Genomic DNA, 24658 nt, shown 5'->3' with positions numbered 1-24658 from the left:
AGTAGATGTAGACAAACACGTAGTTTTATTATTGAGCATTATTGCTGGAGCAGAGTATTGGGGAAGAGGGCAGAATAAGCAAGAGCGGATAAGTTGGGAAGGCACAGCTGGTAAAGTCCTTCATTTCTTTAGCTAAAGAATGCAATTGCAACACAACAAAATAATCACTTGTAATTAACATACTGAAAGTACCCACCCATTTAACTTTTTAAAGCAGAAATAACACTGAATTTGGTGTACTAGAACAACTGTAAATTAATCCCACAATTTTAACAATAAATGGTCTCTTGTTACCGGACTTAAATTAAAGCAACTCAGATCATTCCTGAAAAGGTGACAGGAATTCTTAAAATTGAATCTTAATAACTCTTCCAAATTAATTAATAGGAAAACACCCTTTTTATCTACAGACAATCAACTTTGAGAGTTTCCTTACAAAACAACGTGCGGACTCTAAGAGGGATTTATCTTCAGAAAGAACACTTAATATGAGGAAAGATCCTTTTCCAGAAACATCAGCAAAAAGGACTGTTACTGCTTCACCTCTTTTTCACTGCAGAATCTTGGAAAGGCTAGGATTTGTAGCAATAGCCACTGCAGTAAGACAATACTGACATAGGACAGAGAATACTAACATTTTACAATCCATCTCAGGATTGATTGGGATCAGAAAATACAGCTCTGTCTCCTACCAGCACTTCTATGGGGCACACAAATTACTTTATATTTTTTTACCTTTATTACGTGGTGTGTCACACGCAAATCAAAACTTTGTATGTCTACACTGCCCCCATTACAGTGCAGCCGTGGCAGCACTATGATGTGGGCAGTGTAGTCACACTTTATCACCGGGAGAGTGATAAAACCACCCTGAATGAGCAGTGGTAGCTTTATTGCTGGGAGTGCAGCTCCTGGCGATAAAGCACTGTCTATACTGTCACTTTTCAGTGCTAAAACTTCAGTCGCTCAGGGGGTGTAGACTTTATTCTTTACATCCATCCCAAATGATCACAGCTTTGGACTTTAGAGTTTCAGTCAACTCAGAGAAATCGTAGGCAAGGTCCCATGGAAAGACCAATTAGGAAGAAAAGGAGTCGAAGGGGGTTGGAAGGAAGGAAGTTCCTAAAAGATGTATTACTAGAGACTCAACATCAAGCTATTCCGATGCAGAGGAAAGATAAGAAGAACCACAGGAGGTCAATGTGGCTGCACAAGTTGCTTTTTAGTTATCTAAAAAACAAAAGGGATACATACAGGAAATGGAAGGAGAAGCATTTCCCCAAAGAAATATACATGGGAATAGCACAAATGTGTAGGGAGAAAATCAGGAAAGCCAAGGCAAAGAATGAGTTACAGCTGGCAAGGAATGTTAGAGACAACGAGAAGGGGTTCTATAAATATGTCAGACAAAAAAAAAAGATCAAGGATGGTGTGGGCTGCTCAATGGAGAAAGTGAGCTAGTAACGGAAGATGATAGGAAGGCAGAGGTGCTCAATGCCTGCTTTGCTTCAGTCTTCTCACAAAAAATAACATGTGACCAGATGACCAGTGAAGTTACCATAAACAATAAAGGAGAAGGGATGCAGATCAAGATAAATAAAGAACATGTCAGAGATCTTCTGACCAATTTTAATGAATTCAAATAAGCAGGGCCAGAATCTATTCACCTGAGGCTACTGAAGGAATTACCGGAAGAAATCTCAGAGCCACTGACCATATTATTTGCAAACTCATGGATGACAGGAGAGATCCCAGAAGACTAGAGAAGGCTAACATAGTGTCCATCTTTAAAAAGGGGAGAAAGGAGGAGCCAGGGAACTATAGACCAGTCAGCCTGACTTCAATACCTGGGAATCTAGCAAAGCAATGTATAAAACATTCAATTTGCAAATACCTGGAGGATGAAGGGGTAATCACTGGCAGCCAGTATGGATTTACCAAGAACAAATCATGCCAAATCATTTTGATTTCCATTTTTGACAGGGTATCTGGTTTGGTGGTTAGGGGGAATGCAGTGGACATAATATACCTGGACTTCAGCAAGGTTTTAGACACAGTCCCACATGACATTCTGATATGTAAACTGGAGAAATGTGGGCTTGGTGGAGCTGCCATTAAGTGGATACATAATTGATTAAACAACCCCAAACAAAGAGTAACTATTAATGGAATGATGTAACATTGGAGGGAGGTCTCAATTGGGGTTCCACAGGGATTTGTTCTTGGTCCAGTATTATTTAACATCTTGATTAATTACCTGGATGTAGGAATAGAGAGCATACTGATCAAATTTGCAGACGACACTAAGCAAGCTGGGAGGGTTGCCAACACTTTGGAGGATAGAGCTAAAATTCAGAGGGATCCTGATAAGCTTCAGAACTAGGCTGTAGACAACAAAATGGAATTCAACAGAGACAAATGTAAGCTGCTGCACTTAGGGAAGAAAAACCAAATGAACAAATACAGAATGAGTGATAACTGGCTTGGCATCAGTACTGCTGAAAAGGATCTGAGAGTTGTGGTGGATCACAACCTCAATATGAGTCAGCAATGCAATGCTGTTGCAAATAAAATAAAATAAAATAAAAAATAAAAAATAAATTCAAAATTCAATTTTAGGTTGTTTTGACAGAGGCATAACACGCAAGTCACAGGAGGTGACAGTATTGCTGTATTTGGTGCTAGTGAGGCCTCAGCTGGAGTACTGTGTTCAGTTTTGGTCATCAATATATAGAAAGGGTGTTAAGAGACTGGAAAGAATCCAGAAGCAAGCAACAAAGATGATCAAAGGGTTGGAATGCAAGCCATATGAACAAAGGCTGAAGGAACTGCATATGATTAGTTTGGAAAAGTGGAGATTAAGGGAGGACATGATAGGGGTCTTCAAAAACTTAAAAGGCTGGCATAAAAAAGATGAAGAAAAGTTGTTCTCTCTTGCCACAGAGGGCAGGACAAGAGGCAACGGGTTCAAACTACAGCATAGCAGATTTAGATTAAATTCTGGAAAAACTTCCTAACTGTAAGAACAGTAGGACAATGGCACAGACTGCCTAGGGAAGCTGGGGAATCTCCTTTGCTGGAGGTTTTCAAAAGGAGGCTGGGTAGCCATCTGTCTTGGATGGTTTAGACACAACAAATCCTGCATCTTGGCAGGGGGTTAGATTAGATGACCCTTGCGGTCTCTTCTCACCCTATGACTCTGTAATCTCCACTGGCTGCCAGCTCAGTTCTGAATAAAATTCCAGGTGCTGGTCACATATCTATACTGCCCAAACAGATCCAGTTATCTCACATACATTTTCCAATACCCCACCATGACAACTGTTCTCAGAAAGCAAGTTCAACTACATATTCCTAGAGTGTAGATCAAGGCAGTCAGGGGCAGGCATTGTTGGTGGTGTGCCCATGCCTCAAGTATGGGATCCTACAAGAAATAAATCTGAGTCCCAGCTTGGCCACACCTCTTTGGACGGTGGCTGACTATGTGATCCCCATTCTTGGCTTTGTTCTCACTAGGGTAAGGGGTGCTTATATACCACAGTGATGGTCACCTTATAAATACTTCTGATAATAAATCAATAATAGCAATATTATTATTACATTGAATTCTCTGGTAAATGTCTCTTCCTACTGTTAGGAAACAGAATGGAAATAGATTGTATCATCCTTTATACGTTAAGAAAATGATCTGGTGGAAGCTTGAAAACTGCAAAATAACTAGCGAAAATGTAATTAGCACTATATATGTATATATAAAGTAAATCTGGGCAATTACCAGCTATTCTAGTACTATGTGAATTTTGCTTTTCACCTTCAGACACAATGTAACTAAACAATGAAGCAATTTAAATATTTTCTCTAACTTTTTGCACACTTTAGCTAGAGTTCTCAATAGCTGTGAGTCTAAACTCCAAGGGCACTAATTATCCTGTGTGTAGGTTACTCCCATTAATGTTAGTTGGTGTTAGGCCTGCATAAATGGGAAGGTAATTTACTCTATTTCAAAGTCTTATTCTTACTCAGATGGAGTCGCTTTAAAGTCCTTTCCACACCATGCTGCCTACAGTCTACACACAGCAGTTCATTACAGTAGTTACATCCATGGTGATAGCAGATGTTCAAAGTAGTTCCTCGTGGGAATTATTTTAGGACTTTCTATTCACAGAGGAGTTAGGGATTGAACAAGCAACACATAGCAGGATAACTAGTAATTTTTAAAAAATCCACCCTCCTCTAACATTAGTTTTACCCATCCCATTTCCATTATAGGCAGACATAAGGGTTGAGAGACCAAAGCATTAGACTGAAGAAACATTTTCTTTGCCTATTGAAATTTTTTCTACAGCTGCTTAGTAGACTCTAAACAACATTGTTCTGTCTTTTTCTTGCCTTACTGCAAGTGTAATGTACCAGTAATTTCAGTAATTTATTTAGGACTATTTTTTTGAATGAGGAATCAGTTACTGAAATATTTCAAAACTGGATGTGTAGAGGAGTTGAAAAGGTTGGAGGTCGCTTATGGTCCGATTGGGTCTAATAACAAAACCTTGGCAAGAAGCTGTTGGCAAACACTGGCACTGCAGTAGATTCAGAATGAAATGAGAGTCAGTGTTGCTAACTTGGGATTTTATCATTAGTCTCATGATATTTGCTGTTTTATTTAAAGCTCCAGCTCCTGGAGGCAAGTGATTATGTGAGAATCTCAGCTTTATGTTTCAAGACCCCAAGGCTGCAGTGACCCAAGTACTAAATGTGACTCAAGTACTAAAGGCTCAAATGCCAGAAGACAAATAAAAATACCTATTTTTTTGTAATCATGATTTTTAAGCCAATTTCATTATATTTTGGGGGCTCAGATGTGATTTTTGAAGATTTGGGATTGGCAATACTGAGACAAACTGAGAAAAAACCAAGGGAAGAACTGAATGTATGTGCTGCAGATTTTAAATTCCACATATAATGGGAGGCTGGGAGGAACTGATAATACCAGGGTCTCTCCCCTAGACTTGGCAATAGTCATTACTACCCAGAAGTTCTTTAGTTCCAAAAGGAATTTGACATCCTTCCTTTTTGCTTCTCTTTTTACCCAGCATATCTACTGTAGACCAAGTGAGTCACAACTACTGTACTTAACTGGGACTTGCAGGATAGTTTTCATTCCTCTCTGTTTTTATTCCCACCTTTCCTCAGTTGTTTATTTTTTTGTTTTTCCTACACACTTATCTTGATAACACTCAGCTGTCTGCCACCTTTATTAACCTTTCTTTGCTCATTCATTCTCTCAGCCTGTCTTGATCAGGTAAACTATGGCTTCGTCTTAACCTCCGTCATCCAGTTATCTCAAAGGCGGAAGTGCCTCATTTGGACAAAGAGCGCATCCTCAAACAACTCCTTCTCCAAAATATGTCTCTTGACTCAGATCTCCTTTTTTGCTTTACCTTCCATAACCTTGGTGTCAACACTGATTTTTGCTTTCCTACGCCTCCCTTATCTCCTGTGTCTGCAAGTCACCACCTCCACTGGCTGCAACACCGCTCAATCCTCATTCCAGCTACTCTTGTTTAGACTATTGCATTTCCTTCCTTTTAGCCTCTGAGTCCCATCTTGGTGTGTGCAGTGTTTTCATCTTCCTTCATCACCCTTATAAAGACGTGTGACCACATCACCCTAACCTCAAACAACTCCATAAGCTCTTTTTTTTTTTAGGATTCATCAGTTCAGAACTGCCCTTCTCATTGCTTCTAACCATCTCTCTGTCCTTTCCTGACACCTAGAACATATTGATTGTATTGTTGCCTCTAAGCTTTTCTCTCCTTGTGTTAATGCCCTGATAACTGAATGCTTTAATTTATTCATACAGTCTCTTTGAACCACTGTTTCTTTGTAATTTAGACTATCTGTACTCTTTGCTGTCCTGTGTTATTTCACTCTTCAAAATGTTTTAGGATAGAGGAGTTTTATCAGGGACACTATGCAACATGTCTACTCTCTCCTTCCCTTCCCCCTTGCATCTTTTTCCACCCATTGTCATCTCCTTTCCTCATTTTGACCCTCTTACTTTTCTCCCCTTTTTCCTATTCACTTTCTCCTTCCTCCTCCCACATTGTTTCATCATTTAGCCTTTGCTTTCTGCCCCTCCTTTTCTTCTCCACTCTATTGCCCCTTCTCTGTCCCTCCCTGCCTGCCTCCTTCAGCTCTTGATCCACTGGTCCTATCCCTTTGTTCATTTGTAAATCCCAACTCCCCAGTATTTCCAGGTGTTCCCCTCTTCTCCCCTCAGCTGTATCCTTTTCAGTGAAGATTCTTCCCATTCCCCCATATCCCATAAATAATGATTGTCTTCTTGTTGTTTTTTTGCAGCAATATTACATTGAATTTTTAAAATGTACCTTTAGAATTTGGAGGGCACTCACCATCTGATCATAACAATTTAAAAGTAAGTCAAATGTGGGGCCTAAACTACTTGCCACATCTCTTTGGAGCCCTTATACCCTGTAACTTATATCATTTCCGAAAAAAATAGTGAAAAAGAGTCTCCCCCCCCACCCCACTGCTTGGAATGATTTGTTTTCAGTTTCTGATAAGGTTAACTTTTCAGATGGTAATGTTTTATTCGTAAAAGTAGCTGCTTGAAAAACCTCTGCAAGTGCTTAAAGCACCAGTAAAGTGCTATTAATCAAACACTAAATACCCTTAAACAGTTCTGCCTCTTTTCTAATTGAGAAATAGAGCTATTTAGACAAGTTTATGAGGTGACCTTGCTTGAATTCAAGATGTCAGTGATGAAGTAGACTTCTGCCTATATTCAATGTTTTGAAAAAAATTACTGTATTCCTCTAATACTGAAAATGAATAGGAAGCTCTTTGGTCTGAGAAGGGAAGAAGTGAATTCACTGTAAGACAAGCTCGTGTTACTGGAATCTGTTAAGTGGCACTGGTGACTCAGTAGACCACACTCTTTCCTGAGTCCATATTGAACCAATGTGCCTATATGGTGTTAGTGGTACTTTGTCATCGGAGGTGCTGCCTCTTGAAACAGATGTAAAACAAGCGTTCCTGACCACACTAGTGAGCACGGTACAGCCCTTGACATCTCTTGCCCCATCTCAAAATATACAGCTATATCTTAAATAACTGTAGAGGGGCAATAATTGGTAAGACATACCAATAATATAATCTGGTATGTTCAAACATTCTGCAGTAGTAAGGGCTGCCATTGGAAACTTCTCAGGAGCTTAAATACTGCTCCTAATTTTAATCGGAGTTAAAGAAATATCCCTGTGAACATTTTGTTTTACAAAATAAAAAGGACCAGATCCTATTCCTTGGACATGAGCTGGGGGCAAGTTCAGATCCATTGAAGGACAACATGTGGCTTGGGAGCTGCAGGAGAAGGAGTAAATACAGGAAGACTGTTATTGCTGCTCTGAAATCAACGTCACAATATCCATCTTTATCTGGCCATACACATTAGAGAATGCAGGTTTGGTCTGAGTCTATTGGGTGATTGGTGTGTTTTAACTTGTTCTGATTCATAGTAGAAAAGGTCTGTTCACATAAAGGCGAGCACAAACAGCCTTCTTGCAAAATTCTGCTATATCTCAAATAGCAGGCATTTTTATTCATTCACCAAGCTTGCTTCATTACCTTGAATTTGACTGGAGTGGTATTTAAGTCAATTCATGAAATTGAAATTTGTCCATTCTAGTTTGGGTTCAGGTGAAAATTGGTCTACAAAAAAACAGAATATTCTTTGTCCCTTTGAAATATTTTGAACAGTTGCTCAAATGCATCTTTCAGTTGCTTGAATTGTTCAGCACAGCAAAGTAGTTCTAGAGTTTTTGTTGGTAAATTGAAAAAGTCATTCCAGGGAAGCTGCCCAGGGAAAAGCTGCAGCTGCAAGCAAAGCCCTCTCCCTTGCCCCACACACTCCAGCACTCAAGTCCATTCCCATTTTCTGCTCTTTGAGGGCCTACAAACAAAGACAACCATTCCCCTTCGAAGTTTAAGGGTATCTGAAAAGTCATATTTTGCAAACTATTGAGAAATAAAATGTGGCTACAAACTTGTAGAGAGTGGGGCTCCAGAGAGACTGGAGACCCTTGCAGGGAATGGAGACCTTAGCTAGCCCTTCAAAGAGTGAGAAGCCAAGAACAGTTAACATCAGAACAAGACTTCTATAAGGTTTCCTGCTTGGCTACTGCTGGAAACCCAGATCTTCTTAGCCTTTCTGCACATACTCATTGTAGTCTTCTCATTCCACATACTCTCACCGGTACTTCCTTCAATACACCGACGCCAGGGAAAGTTCAGGAATCGCAGTCAAGTGCCTTCTACTTCTCACCTGCATGATATTTAACCTCTCCCATGTTTAGTTTTATTAACCAATTTACTTAAAATAGTACAACATGCAAATCCAGATTTTGATGCTGAAATATACACATTCAGGTATGAAAATTGGGCCCTTCTAAATTCACTAGATCCAAAAAGAGGAAAAAATATGGTACTGAACTCCATATATCAATACAGAGATCCAAGAAAATCCAGTACATAAAGCCTACCATTATCCTCCCAAGCCCCAAAAGACAATACAAAATACTGAATAGTCCCTCCCAAGAACTCAGTCCTGTAGTTCTGAGATTTGTGAGAGAGCAGCGAGTTGTGAGCCACTAGTAGACTTGTTGAATATGGTGCTTAGTTGCAACTAATCCAACAAGATGAACTAAGAGAAGACAGTGGCTGCTGCAAGTTGATGACTCAGCAAAACTATTGTACTCATTATAATCACTAACACGGAGAAGCTGGCTACAAGACAGACCATTTCAGAGGAATGTTCTGAAACTCTCCAGCCAGCTGTCTGGCCCTCCTGGTTTTCCACTCTCTGTTTTTTCCTTAAGTGCAGCCCCTCAGTGCACTTGAGTGAAACACTCCTGGCAGGAAGTTGGAATAACTGAAAATCCTAACAATGTTCACCATGCACATAACTTGTATTCCTGGATTACACTTACATGCCTTTACCCTTACTACATCCACCTCCACCCCATCATGCCCTCTGTCTCTCTTCCTTACTCTCTGTTCAGCATGGGTGCAGAGATTTGCTGACTCTGCTGAGCACCATGCACATTTCTCCACATTGCAGAAGCATCACTGCACATACAGATGTTGAGCAAAAGCTGAGTCCTAGCTCTTTGGTCTTCCATGCTCCTTTCAGCAATGCTCAGAAGCCAGCAGGATCAAGCATTAACACAGCATATCTTGAAACCACTGAATAAAATGTGATGAGAACAATGAATGGTGGATAATGTAACAGAATAGAGCATTTAACACCATTTACCACATTCCCCCTCATCTATTAAGAAGTTCACCTCTCTGGAGCTCAGAAGAATCCAAGAGGCCAAAGCAGCCATATATGGAACATAGAAAAAGGCCAATTCAAAAACAGCTGAGCTGAAGTAGCAACTGGCCGAGGCCTGCAAACATGAAGATCTTCCCACGCCATTGTTTAAGATGGACACTTGGCAACTCTAAAAGCAATTCAAAAATCACAGAGGGGTATATAAGCCACTGCAAAAACATGTTAGAAACCACTGCGTATATGACTTAAAAATTGCAATACACCTAATTTATGGAACTCTAAATAAATAAATTAAAAAATAATCAGCTATTCTTCCATGAAAAAGGAAGAATTTTACAGCAGCTCAAAGCCCTAATCTGAACCTCCAGAATGTGTGTTGTCAAAGCTTCCAACAATATCTTTCTTTTAACAGAGGAAAATCTTAACCTCTTTAGGAATAAGAAAAATACCATAGAAATAGAGTTCTTTGACCCATATGTATAAACTAGTGGGGAAGAAGAATAAAACAGTATGTCCAGTTCCTGAAGTTGTGATTTGACTTCCAACACAGTCTTTCCCCTCCTCCTCTTCACTATGCAACTGTAATTTAAAAAACAGTCACTCACCTTGAAGCAGCATTTTACCCCTTTGCTATTTGGCTTTAAAAACCAAATACTTCAATGTATAATTCCCAGATATGATTTGAAATTTACATGAGACTTTAGTAGACATGGATTTTCCTTTGGAGTCTTCAAGCCAACACCAAAGAACAGGGAATCTTGAAACACCTCAGAATCCAAAATATCTGAAGTTCATTCATCAAAACAAACAACAACATCACTAATCTTGGTAGCTTTGGGAATTTCAAATGTCACCAAGTTCTGAATGCTAGCCATGCTTGCTAGGTTCTTAACTCTTGGAATTCTAGCATTTCTCAAACTGCAAGCCAGATGATTGTATGGGGTGGTGGAATCTGCAGTCTTTGAAGAGATAAGCCTTTAAACACTTCGGAGATCTCAGTCAGCCTTGCATGTCTCATGATCCAACAGTGCCCTTTCCTGGTCTGTAGCTATGAGTTTAAAATCTGTGCATTGAGGCTGAAAAAAATTCCATTTACTTTCCATGCTATGCTACAGATTGCCAGGGGTTTCATGGGTGAGAGCTGTATATATTGCAGATTTAAACTTCAGTCAGTTGGCTTCCAAATGTCCACCTTGAGAAGTATTTGTAAGGATGTCTGACAGCTGCCGATCTTGAGTTAGAAAGGATTCCCGAGCTCAACAAAGCATGCAGTGCAGAATAATAAAGAAGAAAACCAAAGTCCTAGAGCTTAGTTTAAATAAAAAAAATTATAAGGATCTTTAACAAAATAGTAACACAATAACTAGAAAACTGAAAGTCAAATGGAGCTACTCCTGAAGATATCAAAGATGACTATGATTTGTGTCATATGCAATTCAAGGCCACAGCCCAATATTTTCAGTGTTTGAAATAGATCTTATTCTAGTAAAGTGTAAATGCAGTTAGGAGCCGAGGCACAAAAGCTTTATATCGGACAAACTGGTCTAACAAAGATCACTTTCCACAGAGGGTGGAGTGTAATTGGGAAAATGATGCTAATAAAGGCTATATCAGGTTGGGAGGAAGCTGAAAACGGCATATGTTCCACTATTATCTTTTATTGATTTTGCTGCCAACATCCCACTTCAACAACGTTACGGTTGCCCTTCAAGATTCTTAATGGAGGGATATGGAAAAAAAATCAATACACACAGCCTGCTTCTGCTCTCATTGAAGAGAATGGGAGTTTTGTTATTAACTGCAATGAGAGCAGGACACGGCTCATTCTGTCTCTTTCCATCTCCAACAAAGCTAAATCTACTGTTTATTTTGTGTTTTCAGAAGGTGAGCTAGGACCAGACTAACTCTATGTATTCAGATGTGTTGTCCTGCTATATTAAACCTAATGAAAAATTATGGCTTGTATCCTGAGCTGTGAAAGTTGCAGTAAAAGGTATAGGGTTTGAAATCAATTCTAAGAACAAAAGCATTTCTTTTTAGAAAATATTTTCATGAAGATATAAAGCAAATAAAAACATTTTAATTTGACATTTACTCTTGTAAAAATGTTTTCTTGTTACTTTTAACGTGCACCAAGTATAGCTTTACTAATAAATTAACAGAAAAACCTTAAAAGAGAATTCATGAAAAGACATAAATGATTTTAGTTTATTTGGGACACCCATAAATATCTCCTTTCTACTATTTCTGAATACAATTTTGCAAAAAGTGAAATATTTTAATATTGGCTCAGGAAATTATATAAACTCTTTTCATTCCAGCAATGTGCTGTTAATTTTGCTCCAGCACAATCTCAAAACATATTTTAACATGCTGTCAAAATTAGACACTAAGGTTGTCAATAAAATGACACTAAAATAAATGTAAATTTAGATTGCTGTCATAAGTGGCTGCTTGGTTTCATGAAGATGTTAGGTTGCTATAGCATTTTCCATAGCAACTTTGCATCTTATTACATAAATAATCCCTCAGTGTCCTTAAAGCTTCCTAAAAAACAGGATTAAATCTATTCTCATATGTAATGATCCTGCATCAAACCTTATCGGTATGAAATACCCAGAAAACATAATAAAATGTAATCTAGATAATAGCATTTCTGGCAGTCAAAAGGCATCAAACACCACAGACTTTACACTGCAGATTTCAGTTAACTGGTCATTTTCTCCAAATCCTTATTAGGTAAATATTTTTGAAAGTTAAATTTTCTTTTAAAAACAAAAGTATGGCTATTAACCCCATTCACTGATGTGTTGTACTATAGCAGAATGTGGCTCTTTTCCTGGGCTGAGGATTGTTAATGTTGCAGAGGAACATACCTGATACATGGAACGGGACATTTGTTATGTTTTATAAAAAAAACAATCAGGCAAGTTTGGCAGTATCCTCTGGCCCTGATTCAGCAAGATGCATATGCAGGCCTAGCTCTAAGCATAGGAACAGTTCTGTTGAAGTTAATGGGACTTCTCACATGCTTCAAGTTAGACATGTGCTTAAAGACCTTCCTGAGTCAGGGCTTGTTTTTGTAAATGCTGTGGAAAAATGCAATATATATCAGTGTACAAAATCCTGTTAGAAAGCCCAGGTTTTGGCCTGCCTGAGCTCAGCTCCCAACTCATGTACAGACTTATTGCCTAGTGGAGGGAGTGAATATCTTGTCTTGCTCTCTTGTGATCCTCTCTGATGGTACTCTGGTGCACAAAGTCTCTAGTGGAAATTGTGTCCAGACTTTTTCCCCTCAGGGAAAGCTGTTTTGATTAGGCTATATGCTTTTTGTGGGATAGATCCTCACCTATAATAAAGTACCTTTGCCTTGCTCCAAGAGCATAAAGGGATATAAATTTCTGTTGTTCTCTATCCCCGAGAAATTGGGGCTTACCCTAGTGTGCCTACAATTTAGCCCTTTATATTTCAAATACTGTTTTCTTTTCTGTTGCTTGTCAAAACCCCTTGGTAGAGTGAAAGAGGCAGGTTTTTTACTAAATTCTATCTTCCTCCTCACATGTATATTAATTTATTATTTAGGGTTGCTTGTAAGTTTGGGTTGCTGATTACATTGAAATGTTATTGATTTATATGAAGAAAAAAGGGCAGTGACTCATTCATTTAAGGGTAATAAATTAGAACTTTACATGGTCTTTGTCAACAGATATAAAGAAAGAAAAAGATAGGTCAAATTTGAGCATAATAGTATTGTTTTCATAAAATCTAACAGTGGAAAGCAAGGAAACCAACAAGCAATAATAAAACAAACAAGTCAAAAATTGATAGTCTCAAGTAAAAACAAAATATCTAAATTACCAGAAAAGGAAGGGAGAAATATCCAGTCATTAGAGTAGAATGAAGAGGGGAAAAAGCAAGAGTTTTGAGAGGGGGAAGTCAGAAAAATAAAGTGCAGGAATAAGTTCCAAAATGTCATGCCTAAGAGATTTAGGCCTTGTTAATATTCACAATTGCACCAGTTTATCCACACAACATTTTGCACCCATTTAACTAAATCAACTTAAAATCAGACCTTTTGTTAAACGTGTGCAACTGTGAATACAGACAAGGCCTGAGAAATGGCAAGAGAAGATTGAATCATGGCAAGAAGATTGTGGCACGATGAATCAACATCAGCCAGGTCACTTCTGCATTTTTGGGGGCTTTCCTTGAAGATTTCTCTTCCAAGTGGTGATCACGCCTGCAATTTGTGAGATTGATGGAGAAGCCTGGGTGTAGTATTATTTGCATAGGGTGTGATTTCCAAACACTGACTAAGTCACATAGGTGTTTTTGAAAATCCCATCCTAAAGGCCCAAACTGCACTGACTTTGGAAAGTTGTATCTACATTATGTGCATAAACGATGTACCCCAAACACATAATTATATATACAATTTACAGTGGCTTAATTTGCTGTTGTGCATGAAACTGCCTGTCCTACATGTACAAGTATATGTCATGCTTACACATGGGAGACACAACTTTTTATTACTTTTATTGCAGTAGTTCCTAGAGGCCCAAGATCCCTACTGTACATATATATAGTCAGAGACAGTCCTTACATCAAACAGCTTACAATCTAAATGGCAAAACAGACAACAGGTAGACGAAAGGAAGCACCATTATCCCTATTTTACAGATGGGGCACCGAGTCACAGAAAGATAAGTGATTTGTCCAAGGTCACACAGGTATTTTGTGGCAGAGCTGGAATATCACCCAGATTTTCTGAGTCCAGGTCTTAACCACAGGACTACAGTTGTCAACTTTCTAATCGCATAAAACTGAACACCCTAACCCCACCCCTTCTCTGATGCCCCACCCCCGCTCACTACATTCCCCGTCTTGGTGGCTCACTCTCCCCCACCCTCACTCACTTTCACTGGGCTGGGGCAGGGCCTTAGGGTGCGGGAGGGGATGAGGGGTTTGGGGTGTGGGAGGGGGCTCCAGGTTTGGGGCGGGGTCAGGGCTAGGACAGAGGGTTGAGGTGCAAGGGGGCATGAGGGCTCTGGGCTGGGGGTGTTGGCTCTGGGCTGGGGCCAGGGATGACGGCTTTGGGGTTCAGGAGGGGGCTCCCAGGTTTGGGGGGGTTGAGGGCTGGGACAGGGGGTTGGGGCACGGGCTTACCTCATGCAGCTCCCGGTCAGCAGCCCAGCAGGGGAGGCTAAGGCAGGCTGTCTGCCTGTCCTGACACTGCATAGTGCGTGCGCTGGAAGTGGCCAGCAGGTCTGGTGCTAATAGGTGGGGGCAGGAGACGCCATGCACGCTGCTCTCACAGACACCGCCCCCAGCTCCCATTGGTTGTGAACTGGCCAATGGGAGTGCAGAGACAGTGCTCGGGATGGGGGCAGTGCACAGAGCTCCATGGCCCCCCGCCTAGGAGCCAGAACTGCTGGCCACTTCCGGGGCACAGCGCGGTGCCCCAGGACAGGTAGGGACTAGCCGGTCTTAGCACTGCAGCACTGCCAACCAGACGTTTAACGGTCCAGTTGGTGGTGCTGACTGGCGCTGCCAGGGTTCCTTTTCGACTGGGCGTTCCGGTAGAAACACGGACACCTGGTCACCCTACACAGGACCATCCATCCAGTGTCCTTTTGCAGTTAAGTGTCTTTTAGTTCTTATGGCTGCCTACTAAACTCTCTCCGTCATTGGAGTTGCATTCAGTAGAATTAATAGCACATCATCAGGATCTGTTGTCTTAGGAACAGCATAGCACCTGTTTCCCTTAAAGGGAAATTATTGATATCTCCTAGGGATACAGCAAACTTTTTTGTTATCTCTGCAGGATGCAGCTTCACATCAATAATTCTTAAAATTACTTCTGAGACTTTTACTTTTGAGTCCCTGCTCCCAATGCCAGCAGGCAGGAGACCAACCATCCATAAACTCCAATTGTTCTAAAAATTTCCCTCTATTCTCTAGCCTTCTGTGCAGGGTACCATTTTTCTGAACTTATGCTTCAATAACTGCACCTTGACTTTCAAATATATTAATGAAGTCAGTTGCCAGTTTTTTAGCAATGTCTCAGTTTTACCTCAGCACACATCTATTTTCCCTTCAAGCTCCAAAATCCACAATGCAAATAAGTCAGTGTTTACATCTAAAGCTTGAGTTGTGGAAAACAGGACTCTAAAAAAATGGCTGCAAACTGTGGGTCAGACTCACTGGGTGGTGTCTCTTGGAGTTCACCATCAGTCCCAGGTTGTGGGTCCAATCTGAGAGGGATGGGGAATACAACAAGGTGAACAAGACTCTTAACTCTGCCATGGGGCCTGAAGACATCAGGCAGCCCCACAGAGTGGGCATAGCTGGCCAGGAATGAGAAACAGCCAAGCCATCCATGCTAGTTCAATACATCTCCGAGGTAGGCTCCAGTGACAAGTTTCTGATGGAGCCTCAGCAGCAGTTTAAAAACTCCTCTCTGCTGGTGTACAACAGTACTGCAGTTTGCCCTGCCCCTGGAGGTATAGGGGATATAACCTGTACACCCTCACGCTCATGTGAGTAGGGTCTGAATGCCTCAAGCCCTGAAAATGTGATGTCGCTGTACAACATTGCCATGAGTTAAGTTGTGTTTGCTCAGAATGCTGTGACTCTGCATTGCAGCATGGTCTGGAGGAATGAGCACATGGCTGGGAGTCAGGAGGCCCTGAGTTATAAGACTGGCTTTGCCATGATGCACAGTGTGACCACAGTTTTAAGATACAGAATTTCTGACATAAATAAATTAGGGAAATGAACAGTGAGAAAATCAATAGTTTTGTGGGTAAAAGAAGTAAATTTGAGTCTAAAATGCAACAATGTACTTTGTAATGAGGCATTATTAAGCTGCACTGTATATCCTTAAGAAACAAACCTGAATCCACCAAAACATGCAGTGATTAGTGCAATATGTATCTGCAACAAATTCACGACTGGCCTGAAAGCCGGTTCCCAAAGCAAACACCTCGCTGCCAGATGTTTCACCAACTGCTCCACAGTGCACAAAATCCACAGTGTCCAAGAGCCTGGCATTAGCATAGTGCCACTCAGAAACTTAAACTTGATCAGACTTCAGACTACACCTGACAGATGAGGACTCTTGCATCGCCCTATTCTTAACATCTGTTAAATAGTGAATGGAAATGATGGGGCTGGAATTCACCCCTCTTCATCTCAATAGACTTAAGTATTGACATTAAAGATCCCACCAATATAGCTTTTTCAGTCTAACCAATCTAGATGTTAGGGACGTACGTGGCACTCTTCACCGTAGTATCTAAATGCTCGTGGATGCCAAGTTATTTTTGCACAAGGAGAATGATAGTACTTGATTAAGCAGATGAAATGGTTTCAGAGGATTGCTGAAATTGTAACTAGTAGTGAGAACATTTAGGAAAAAATTCCAGCACCTGAATTCACTGGGAGGCATTCTTTCTTATATAAGGGCTGACTAGAACCCCTAATCTGTAATTAGTTTTCTTAAAGGTTTATTTGAATATGGTGCTCTTAAATTGAATAGAGATTGAATCATTCATCTTTGGTCATTCTTGAACTGTCCTACCCTTTATGAAAATTATATACTTTTACTGTTCTGTAGATAGACAAGGATTTAACAATGAGGAACATGTCAACGTTTGCTTACTGAACAAAGGTGTTCCTTTGCAGTATAAAGATTTTTTTAAAAATATTCTCTCTGTAGAACATGTAAATAGATAAGAGAAGAAAAAAAGTTGGGTCAGGAATGACTTACTCAAGCAAAAAACCAAAACAACAAAGACAAACAAAAAAAAACCCTGACATCTACAGCAAAGGAGGGTGAGGATCCTGACCAATAGAAAAAGGTGAACCGTCAACAAGCAGGGTCTGATTCTCCTCTCAGACAAGTCTTATGCTAGAGTAAGTTCATTGGTTTCGAATAGTTATTCTTAGTTGACACCAGCATAAGTGAGAGGAGAATCAAAACATTTATTTGAAAGTCTAATGTTGGGAAAAGAAAATGGTAGAATCTAGTTTTGTTATTGGGTGATTCTTCATAGGGAACAGGCTGGATCAACTACATACTGGGACAAATTCAACCCTGGTGTAACTCTGCTGAAGTCAAGAGAGCTACACTAGTGATGGCTTTGGATGACCACAGTATTCGATTTATACCATTGAATTTGCACTTTGTATGTGATGTATTAGCAAAACTGTTAATGATATTATGAATGGGAATGATCCATCCAAGACAATAATAAGAGACCAATTCAAATCAACTAAAATATCAGGGGAGGGAGAATCACAGAAATCTCTGATTTTTGTCAAAAAGAAACAAACAAACAAACCAACCTACTGAAAAATACATATTTTTTACTACAGGGGAAAAAACATATTTTCTACTGATTAATATGATGCATGGTGGCTGAACTGCACCTCAACCTAAGCATTTATTTGTTAAAACACAATGAAATATTAAGTATGACTGTTCATAGCATAATTATTTTTCTTGAGTCCAGTGAGTTGGCATTGGTCACCTTTTTTTGTTAATGTTAATTATAATTATTTATCTCCATAAGACTGGACATGCCAAGGCAAATGATTATGTGTTCATATGAATCTGTTATTGCCAGCAATCCTATGCCCACAGAGCCACTGTGTCAGCTCCAATCACTCTACTAATGAATACTGGAAAATTCAATCCCATACAATTATCTTAAGCAGAAATTAAAGCTGCCCCTAGGAGGGTTTATTATTTCCATCTATCTTTCTGAAGACCATTTTTTCCTGTAGGAGAAGTGCCCTTTTCCTGTTCATAGTGAAAGTTTCTTTCCACAATGGTATCCTACTTTTCAGACTTTATTTCTGGAGATCTTTAACCTCACATAGCCACTGGCACCTGTGTGGTAAACACTTTTCTCTTGCAAATCTGTAAGAACACATATGTGTACACATGCACAGACATAGGACACCATCCATGGTGGAAGAAATGGGGTCAGGTCATAGAATCTGGAACCTGCATGCAGATGTTTAGGTTAAACGTATGTCATTGTTAATATCTTGAATCTGTGCATATAACTTGCCCCATCTTTGCCCATATACCTCATCTCTGTCTGGTAGGGCTCAATTGAGCTTCATCTAGACCTTCTGCAAGGCTTTCCTTTTTGATGCTGAGTAACACGCGGCTCAACCCTTGTCAGCCCCTCACAATTCTCTAACCCATTGCTGACATGAAGGTCAAGAAATCAAGGGAATGATTCAAACCAAGGTATTCCCTTCCATAGTGCATACCAGTTACTCATAAGTCACTGAGTCAGCCCAATGTCCACCTCCTGAATTGTTTATACTGGATAGCTGAAATATATCAAGTGTATTTGCTCTTCCTTTCATGATAGGCAAGAGTGTCAATTAATGTATATCTAGTGCCACACTTTGAAATGTGTGTCTTTAAGAGTTAATTCCATGGAAAACTCAGATAATATACATGTAAATGTATTTGCTAGAAAGAAAAGGTGAGGTTCAAAGAATATTGAATGAAACACAATTTTAGCTGCTTTTATTTAAATATGACATTATTAATATCCTGGAATGCAATACAGTTTTGGAAGATGAGAAGAACCTTGTTGAAAGACCCAAAATGGAAGCAACTATGGAAAGAACTGGAGATTCTGATGAGTACGTTTCTTGGAAGGTGACAGAGCACTCTAGATACAAGTGAGAATCATGCAAAGACAAAATGTAAGGACAATTAAATTAAAAGTAGATGTTCTATGTTATATAACTATTTTCTATCACTGGAGGTAACATCACTAATCTACGTTTTGAAATGAACAGTTCAACATCTTACAGGATATTGTGAAGGGTTTCAACTTTACCTGATTCATCTACTCTCAGCTTTTTACTGGGATTGTCACCGCTGTCGTCATCAGACATTTCCATCTCCTCTTCACGGCGGATCCCCATGAGCTGTTCGCTGTGAGCATTCCGGAGCTCCTAAAACCCAAGGTGACCCTTTATCAGTATTGACTTCCATGAACTGATCTCTCTATTTCTAAACAACTATTTTAAATTTTATAGTCTGATATTTTAAAAAATACATATAAATAACCCAAGAATATTAGTACAGAATCAGCACAAGACTCAGAGTTAGAAGGGCTCAAATTGAAGGGAATGGAGTTCTTTGTGTTAAAATATTTTAAATAACTGAATATGTCAAATATACCATTGGGAAAAAACAACAGAGAAGATGACTTCCCCTTGTTAAATTATTACCAGTCCTACCCAGGCAGATATATTTCAGTAATGGCAACACTTAATACTGCATGTAAAATGGATGTACAAAAGTGCTATCAAGTTGGCTAAAAAATAAAAAGCTCTAACTCTCAGAAGCCCTAGGTTTCTATGCTTACACATGGTAAACTCAGATACCACAAATTTTAAATTCTCAGCATAGAAACATCTTTTTTGGTAACATCTGCATCTTGATTTGAAACAAATGACAGAGCCAACAGCCCATTCTCAGAAACCCCCCTACAAGGGCAGACAGTATGTATGTAACTAAGTAAATGATCAGGAAGCATGTGGGCTTTATAAAAGTCCAGAGCGTCTTTGTCCTCAAAGAATAAAACAGGACAGTACTGGTGTAATGGCTAGCTTTTTAATGGGTGCAGCACAGAGAAGACTGAGAGAATTCTATTTTGTCCTAATAATACTGTCAGGTGTAACACAGGGATGTTGCACAGTGATTAGTGTAGCGCTTTTCAGTCTGCAGACAGCTAATTTTTCTAACGACAAAGAGCCCAATTCCCAAAGAGATGGTTTGAAATCTTTGAAATAAGGAAAAGTCACGTGGAAGGAATAAATAGTGCTGAAGGTTCCAACTATTTACCCATGCAATTAACAACAAACTCTTATAGTGGGATGGAGAAAAAAAAAGGAGGGTGTTTCCCTGGGGCTGTGCCTTAAGTTCATCAGTAAATGTCATACACCATAATAAAGGTATATGTATCTGTTAATCACTGTGAAGGCAGAGAGGCTAATTAATGGGTGTTTTACATGGGAATCATTTGAAATTCAGAGGACTGACTAAAATGGTAAATTGAAAACCAGGATTGAATGAACTAATTGCATTTAAGACAAAAATTCATAAACCACGTTGTAATTCCATATTGAAAATAGCCACAAACACTCTTTACCGGAGAGTATGCTGTATCTTCTTAGAAACCAAATGATTAATGTATTTTAGATTGCAAATGTCCCAGGAGCATCTATTTCAAAACTATCTTTAGCAGCCAAACAATAATGGAAATGTAAGCATATTAGCAAAGGAGGGAATAGTCAAATAATATGATTTAAATCAACAGAGCTATTTGTTGACATATGCATAATATTTTACAACTGAGAAATCGGAATTGTCCATATACATTGGTTCAACCAGAGATTTCAGAACCTCTTTTTATTTTTTATTGTTTTCTTTCTTCAGAAAGAAAAAAAGAGTAACAACTTTTAAATAAGCGAAGATGTTTTGTGAATTAACATTTCTGGAAAGTCCTATTTTTAGGCATTTTACTTTAAAATACATTTAAAAGCCAGCAAATGAATGATATGATGTGTCCCTTCATGAAAAGTTAGTTTAAGAAGGGATCATTTAAATCTGCTTCTGTAACAGATGACTGGAGGATAGCTAATGTGACACCATTTTTTAAAAAGGGCTCCAGAGGTGATCCAGTGGCAATTACAGGCCGGTAAGCCTAACTTCAGTACCAAGAAAACTAGTTGTAACTATAGGAAAGAACAGAATTACTAGGCACATAGATGAACATGATCTGTTGGGGAGGAGTCAACAGGACTTTTGTAAAAGGAAGTCATGCCTCACCAATCTATTAGAATTCTTTGAGGGGGTCAACAAGCATGTGCGCAAGTGTGATCCAGTGGATACAGTATACTTGGACTTTCAGTAAGCCTTTGAGAAGGTCCCTCACCAAAGGCCCTTAAGCAAAGTAAGCTGTCATGGGATAAGAGGGAAGGTCCTCTCATGGATCAGTAATTGGTTAAAAGAGAGGAAACAATGGGTAGGAATAAATGGTCAGTTTTCAGAATGGAGAGAGGTAAATAGTGGTGTTTCCCAGGGGTCTGTACTGGGACCAGTGCTGTTCAACATATTCATAAATGATCTGGAAAAAGGGGTCAGGTGGCAAAATTTGCTTATGATATAAAATTACTCAAGATAATTAAGTCCAAAATAGACTGTGAAGAGTTACAAAGGGATCTCACAAAACTGGGGTATCTGGGCAACAAAATGGCAGATTAAATTCAATATTGATAAATTCAGAATAATGCACATTGGAAAATATATCCCAACTATACATACAAGATGGTAGGATTTAAATTAGCTGTTATCATTCGAGAGAAATCTTGGAGTCATTGTGGATGATTCTCTAAAAACCTCTGCTGAATGTGCAGCAGCAGTCAAAAAAAGTGAACAGAATGTTGGGAATCATTAGGAAAGGGATAGATAATAAAACAGAAAATGTCATAATGCCACTATATAAATCCATGGTACGTCCTCATCTTGAATACTGCATGCAGTTCTGATCACCGCATCTTAAAAAAAGATATATTAGAACTTGAAAGGGCACAGATAAGGGTAACAAAATGATTAAAGGTATGAAACAGCTTCCATATGAGGACAGATTAAAAAGACTGGCACTTTTCAGCTTGGAAAAGAGATAACTAAGGGGAGATATGCTAGAGGTCTACAAAATCATGAATGGTGTGAAGAAAGTGGACAGTGAAGTGTTATTTACTCCTTCACATAACACAACAACCAGGGGTAACTCAATGAAATTAATAAGTAGTAGGCTGAAAACAATCAAAAAGAAGTACTTCTCACAATGTACAGTCAACCTGTGCAATCATTGCCAGGGGATGTTGTGAAGGTCAAAACCATAATGGAGTTCAAAAAAGAATTAGATAAATCCATGGAGGATAGGTCCATCAGTAGGGATTAGCCAGGCTGATCAGTGATGCAACCCTATACTCTGGGTTTCCCTAGCTTCTGACTTCCAGAAACTGGGAGTGGATAACGAGATGGATAATTTGATGATTGCTCTGTTTATTCCCTCTGAAGAATCTGGTATTGGCCACCGTCAGAAGACAGGAAACTGGGCTATATGGACCATTGGTCTGACCCAGTGTGGCCATTCTTATTTTCTTATTACTTTAACATAGTTGAAATAAAGTAACAGAAAACCACTTTTCACATCTCCCTAAAAGACAATAAAGAAAACACCCACATCCCCAACTTCCAGTTAAACAAAGACTTTATTTGCCACCCACTTGAACTATTTATGAACAAAATGCAAAATACAGCTCTTAACAATAAATTATTCTAACATTTTATATTAAGTGTCCCATTATTGTGAAGTCATTCGGTATTCGCCATAATAGCACTGATAATAAAAATTCATTTGGTATTCATGCGGATGTTACATCTAGTGCCATTGGTATTCAACTGTAATTTAGCATTAGTTAATGGGCACTTAAAACGCAACCCAAATGATTTATATCACAGCACTTAAGTGTTTCTCAAACTAAGTGTGCAACACTTATTTTACAAGTGTACTACAGAATAATTAAATAAGTGCATCTTACCTTCTATAGTTTTTGTTGTGAGACAGGGAAAATCATTTAGAGGACTGTAATGTTAACAATTAACATACCGTACTACATGGAAATAAGCAACTGTATGTAAATTACTTTTACGTAAAAAAGAAAGAAAACAAAGACAGTGGTACTTACTTTTAAAATACGGGTTCATAGCGTATATACTGAATTAAAATCGAAAGCTGGATGACCAATAACACAAAACAGGACTACTAATTTCTTTGCTGACACTTGTGTAAAGGAAAGTGGAATCCCAGATCTCTTTTCTCATTTTCTTTGCTCATGCTTATGACAGTCACACATGCATGGACTTGGATAGCCACCCTAATGTGTACTATTATTACGTTTATACTGCTGTGTTTGCCAGCCATGAACTTAGAGTCAATACAAATGATTGATTGATTTTTTTAAAGATGGACACGAAATAGATGGGAAAGAGTACCACCCATCTCTGGACTGAATATGCTTTACTGATTATTAAGAAAAGAAATCTTTATTTTATTTTCCAGCAAACTCATATTACTATGACCATATAATGATACAACCAGAACAAATATCTATACTATATATCTGTTTTATTTACCAGACTTCAGTGCCTTCCTAAAAATGTATTGTTTAGTATGTGAAAGACTTAATTCTAAAATGTATTTATTTTAAATATCTTTGCTAATTTCACCATTTCATTTCATTATTTCAGAGTGGTAAACATATTCCTCTAATGATTTCCCATTTCTTGTACAAGAAAAATAAAAACACATTGCTCTCCAACTTAGTGTTATTTAACAACATTTATTGTAATGGGAGCAATGGGAGCAATACATACTGAAATGAGATAGTATAATGGCTAGTTGATTAACTGCTAAAACTACAGCCGTAAATATTGCTGAATGCTGTACGTCCAGCTACAGTCACACTTGTTCTGTGTCAATCCAGCTGTGAGATGATGGATAAAAAGTAATAATAAAATCACCAACCTCAGAATGCTTTCGCCAAATGTCTATGTTCTTTCGCTGAGCTTTCGAGAAATGGTCCCAAGCTTTTTGTCTGGTAGAAGCGTTGAAAACGGCCACAATCTGCTCAACTTTGGTGAACAAGGAAGTCAAACAAGACAAGCAATTTATGTTGTGATCACTATAGAGAATCAAAGCAAAGACACTAGGAGTCTATGGATGATGTCATTACTGAAATAACATCATCAATATCCATCCAATCATGTGTCTTTTGTACTTACATTTTATCAATGTTGGAGATGTCTCCCTTCAAGTCTGTCTCCATAACTTTAGTCTACACAAGTTACAAATATATACTGAAGAATTTGCATGCAGTTGCCTCTTGTGCATAATTTGTGTGCTGTGTGTATGTTCATATAAATGTTGGGGGAGAGGGGTTGTGTGGAGGAGGAAGAAGTGTTAGAGGCAAGGTGTGAGGTGGGCCCCACTCTAATAACATTATCCCAAAGAGGCCCTTTGAAGCTAGTGCAATGGTCCCTAATTGCAACACTTTGAGGTGTAAGTATCCTAAGTTTGGTCACATTTTTCACAACTAAAGGGGCGGTGCTACCAGCTGAGCTGTTGTGCTGTTCTATCAATTTAACTGAATAAGCACCATTTTTGTAGTGAAGTTCTCTAAGATTTAGCTCTC

At 39.0% G+C, this 24658-nt stretch overlaps 1 protein-coding gene across 21 annotated transcripts in view; it reads right to left on the bottom strand.

The window, feature by feature from the left end:
- ENOX1 (ecto-NOX disulfide-thiol exchanger 1) overlaps positions 1-24658 on the bottom strand; it is a 521099-nt gene that overhangs the window by 64108 nt on the left and 432333 nt on the right. For all 21 annotated transcript variants that reach the window (XM_039485148.1, XM_039485204.1, XM_039485280.1 and 18 more), the window contains 2 exons: positions 23992-24098; positions 19228-19345 (listed from right to left, as the gene is read on the bottom strand). In XM_039485148.1, the coding sequence (XP_039341082.1) occupies positions 19228-19345; positions 23992-24098 (225 nt within the window). The remainder of the gene's footprint in view (positions 1-19227; positions 19346-23991; positions 24099-24658) is intronic.

The sequence above is a fragment of the Mauremys reevesii genome, linkage group 1 (genome assembly GCF_016161935.1).
Source record: "Mauremys reevesii isolate NIE-2019 linkage group 1, ASM1616193v1, whole genome shotgun sequence".
Lineage (NCBI taxonomy): Eukaryota > Metazoa > Chordata > Testudines > Geoemydidae > Mauremys > Mauremys reevesii.
The sequence above is the reverse complement of the archived record's forward strand: the minus strand, read 5'-3'. Positions and strand labels throughout refer to the sequence as shown.